General features: G+C 43.4%; 1 protein-coding gene and 1 pseudogene across 3 annotated transcripts in view; one reads left to right on the forward strand and one right to left on the reverse strand.

Moving 5' to 3' along the window:
• LOC103736355 (sentrin-specific protease 7-like) overlaps positions 1-3,905 on the reverse strand; it is a 46,762-nt gene extending 42,857 nt beyond the window's left edge. For all 3 annotated transcript variants that reach the window (XM_017798867.2, XM_017798866.2, XM_029564831.1), the window contains exon 1: positions 3,733-3,905. In XM_017798867.2, coding sequence (XP_017654356.1) covers positions 3,733-3,772 — 40 coding nt within the window. In that variant the 5' untranslated portion in view covers positions 3,773-3,905. The remainder of the gene's footprint in view (positions 1-3,732) is intronic.
• LOC103736225 lies at positions 959-3,159 on the forward strand (annotated as a pseudogene).
• Positions 3,906-4,367: the final 462 nt, after the last annotated feature.

The following is a 4,367-nucleotide window of genomic DNA, read 5'->3' on the forward strand; positions in this document are numbered from 1 at the left end:
CGAAAAAAAAAAAGAAAATACCAATTTTTTTTAAAATTTCCAACTCTTTTTTTTTTTTTTTTTTTTTTTTTTTTTTTTAGTCTTTTTGAGACAGGGTCTCCCCATAGCCCCAGCTGGCCCAGCACTTGCTATGTAGACCAGGCTGGCATAGATCATACAGGGATCTGCCTGCTTCTGCCTCTAGAGTGCGAGGTATAAGAAAATTTGCAACTTTTTATTATCAAAGTTCTCTTTTCACAATTATCAAATTAACTGTGATAAATGAATATAACTAGGTGAGATTTTACTGATGGAAAGGGATAATATCTCACTCTAACACATAGACACAGAAAATATAATAAGGCAAGATAAAATTCATTTATTGAGAAGAAACTGAGCATCCTACACGGAGGTTATGATTATGCCTAAATGTTCTGCATTAGGAAACTCTCAAATGATACCAGATCCTGTATATTATTCTAGTATGCCAATTTTACTTGAACATAGGGGGCAAAAGTATTAAAACAAAAGCTGATCAGTGGCGGCATATGCATACAATGGAAATATACCTCTATATGTTTCATAAACATACTTTCAATGGCAAAGAATTGCTAATATTGGGACTGGAGAGACGACTCAGTGGTTAAGAGCACAGGCTGCACTTGCAGTTGACCTGGGTTCAGTTCCCAGCATTCAAATGGTGGTTCACAACCATATGTAACTTCAGTTCCAGGGGATCCAACATCCTCTTGTGGCCTCCACAGGCACCAGGCATGTACATGGTACACATACACACATGCAGGTAAAACACTCGTAAAATAAAAATAAATCTTAAAGAAAAAGAATTACTAGTATTCTTCAAAATACAGACACACAGACACACAAAGCTGGACATAATGACAAACACCTGTAATCACAGCACTGGGGAGACTGAGGGAGGAGGATGATGAGCTCCAGACCAACCTGGGCTGCACAGTACAACGCCCCGCCAAAAAAAAATAGACAAAAATAGTAACACTGATTACATATGAAGAGATCTCAGAGTATAGGGGGTGATGGCCCATGTCTTTAATCCCAGTACTCTGGAGGCAGAAGTACACAATCTCTGTAAGATCTAGGCCACCCTGGTCTACGTAGCGAGTTCCAGGCTAGCTGGGCCTACAGGGAGACCCTGTTACAAAGAGAGAGAGGATCTAAGATGGCGACTGTGGAATCAGAAACCACTCCTACTACTAATCCCCCACCTACAGAAGAGGAGAAAACAATCTAATCAGAAGGTTGCTAACCCAGAGCAACCTTAATGTTAATAAATATTAAACATCCTCCACAGAACAGGTGGGCACTGTGTTTTTTTAAAAAGTGATAAAAGCAAAACTTGGCAAGCAAGCCTTCGATTGATGTCTAAGTTCTATACTGTTGAAGACTTTTGGGCTCTATACAACCATATCCAGTTGTCTAGTAATTTAATGCCTGGTTGTGACCACTCACTTTTTAAGGTTGGTATTGAGCCTATGTGGGAAGATGAGAAAAACAAACCAGGAGGACCATGGCTAATTACATTGAATAAACAGCAGAGACAGTGACCTGGATTGCCTTTGGCTAGAGACACTGCTGTGCCTTATTGGAGAATCTTTTGATGATTACAGTGATGATGTATGTGGAGCTGTTGTTAATGTTAGAGCTAAAGATAATAAGATAGCAATATGGACTACTGAATGTGAAAACAGAGAAGCTGTTACACACATAGGGAGGGTATACAAGGAGAGGTTAGGACTTCCTCCAAAGCTAGTGATTGGTTACCAGTCCCATGCAGACACAGGGACTAAGAGTGGCTCCACCACTAAAAATAGGTTTGTCAAGAAGACACCTTCTAGGTATTCTCATAGGAGACCATGTCAAGCAATGGAGATTTGGGAGCTGAACCAAAGCCTCATCAAAGCAGAGTGGATTGCATTGAAATTAGATCCATCTAAATGTTGCTAAGATGTAAGAGAAGTCTCTTTTGCCTTTGTCTTGTACTTCTGTGTTCTTTTTTTAATTTAATTTTTGCTAGAGTGTCCACTACACCAATCAAAGAATTACAGTGTACATCATCCCCAGAACCCACAAATGTGTTCCTGGCCCACTCTGTAATAGCTTAGAATTGTCATTATAAACATTTACCTTTCCACAATGTTCAAAAGAGAATTTGCATTTCTATACTTTAGCAGGAAAAATATTGCTTCTGTTCTACTTTATGCAGGAGCATATTTTTGCTGGTTTGAGAGTATGATGAGGAACCAGTTTTCCAGCAATTTTCTGTTTCTTTTTACAGCATTGTCTGTGCTGTACTCTTGCTGATGGCTGCTAGATTTTATTTGCTTCCCTACTTGATAACATTAGTGATTCTGATTTCAGTTTTTGTTTTGCTTTTGTTTTTTCCTCATGTAACATTGGTGAAGGATCCAGGAATATGATAGAAAGGTAGAATAAACATTAATTTTGTACAAAATAAATAAATAAAAAATGAGAGAGAATTTCAACTGCTTCAAGCAAAGTCCACAGAGAAATTACTGTGCTCACCTCTCTCTTTCTAGTTAAGAGCAATAAAAGTATTAGCTGCATTGCCACAGGACAGTTCCTAGATTTGGAACAGTATTTCTACAAAACTAAACAGTACTCTTCTTTAAAGTAGTGATGGGCTGACCAGCCTTCCAGTGGATGACCACACACACCAAGGGACATCTCAATGACACAAACTTGATTCAACAAGCCTTACTATATATGAAAGAATGTATGAAACCTGGTAGGGGGTAGGAGGGATACAGATAGGGAAGGGGGATGAAAATATAATTAAGATGTAGGAAATGCACAAAAGTTCAATTTTTTTTTAAACGGAATTTTAAATGGTGAAGGCTGGCCACTAATCCCAGCATTCACTACAGGCGGGTAAGCAGAACTGTAAATTTGAAGCCAGCCTGGGATACACAGTGAGACTGTCTCATCAAGAAAACAAAACTTAATCCATCCGGGATACTTCACGTACTAGACTGTGCACTTCTAAATCCACAAGCCCGAACACAAGGACTTGAGGATGGCACGGTTGAAAGCTTGTTGACTGGGAGGCGCTCTATCTCACATTTTATACAAAACTCAAGAGAATCACTTAAGCCTTCAAACAATTACCAAAAAAAAAAAAAAGAAGAAGAAGAAGAAGAAGAAGAAGTAGTAGTACTGGGAATAAAAAACACAACAAAAGCCCGGCTTCAAATCCTTTGACTTTCGAATCACTTTTGGAAGATGCTGGAGGCTGGAAAAGAAAAACGCTATTAAACAAGCCTGTTGGAGAAGAGACAGAAGGCGTATTCCCTAGGGACCAGCGGGGCTCGCAGGAAGCCCCGCCTCTCCCTTAGTGCAGCCTCCCCCACCCGCAGAGGGCCAAGGCAGCCCGGGCTAGACCTTGAAGCTGGGGGAGAAGTAGGCTCCGAGCTGAGGGGAGCAGAACCACACCGGAGGGCTGTTAGGAAGGCGTGGCAGATCAGCCGCCAGCCCACGGCCAAGATCCCGGGACCGGGGACGGCAGGGGATGGGACTGCGGGAGGAAGGAGCCAGCCCAGTGTGTTGGGGCCGCGGTCGCCTCTCAGTTGACAGCCCCAGCCAACCGCGGCCCGCGCGCTCCCGGGGCCCTCCATTGTGCGCGCCCCCGCCGCTCCGTCCCAGCCCTCCCACCGAGCAGGTAGCTCGGTGCGATCGGGCTCGCGGAGGCCTCCTCACCCGCCGAAGACCGCCGTCGCCCTGGCCTCCCCTTGTCCATCTTCTCCGCACGGGCTCCTCCAGTCGCACTTTAAGGCGCTGTCACCTCAGGACCCCTCGGGCTGGGGAAGGGAGGGGGAGGGGGGAGAAGGCAAGCCCGAAGTGCGAGTCGCGCTTGCGCAACTGCTGTCGCCTTCCTCCGACCGGAAGTTCTCCGCCCCTCCCGTCCGTCCGGATACTACTTCCTGGGACTTGCTTTCTTCCATGGCTGTAACCTCGAGCGTCTCTGTAGTGACGCTTTTTTACGACGTGCCAAGGGAAAGTCACGCTCAGTGTGAGATTGTACTCCTTGACTTTAAAGCTCAATTTGACAAAAATTTAAAATACTGGGTTCCTTCAGTGTATCAGTATCATAGAGTGGCCCCTTAGATTAAAACATGACTGCTTTTTCTTTCCAGCTTTTCGTCCTCAAGTTTTCTCCAATTTGGAAGCAAAAGATTTCAAACCGGTAAACTCACCTAACAGCAACACAGTTTTTGTTATATGGGGAGTTTTCTTTTTTTACTTTTTTGTTTGTTTAGATATATGCTCACTCTGAAGTCTAGGTAAAACTAGACCTCAAAATGAAGCCCAGACTAGACCTCAAACTCCCTTCA

Source organism: Nannospalax galili, unplaced genomic scaffold, assembly GCF_000622305.1.
Source record: "Nannospalax galili isolate Female #2095 unplaced genomic scaffold, S.galili_v1.0 scaffold1251, whole genome shotgun sequence".
In the NCBI taxonomy this organism is placed as follows: Eukaryota; Metazoa; Chordata; class Mammalia; order Rodentia; family Spalacidae; genus Nannospalax; species Nannospalax galili.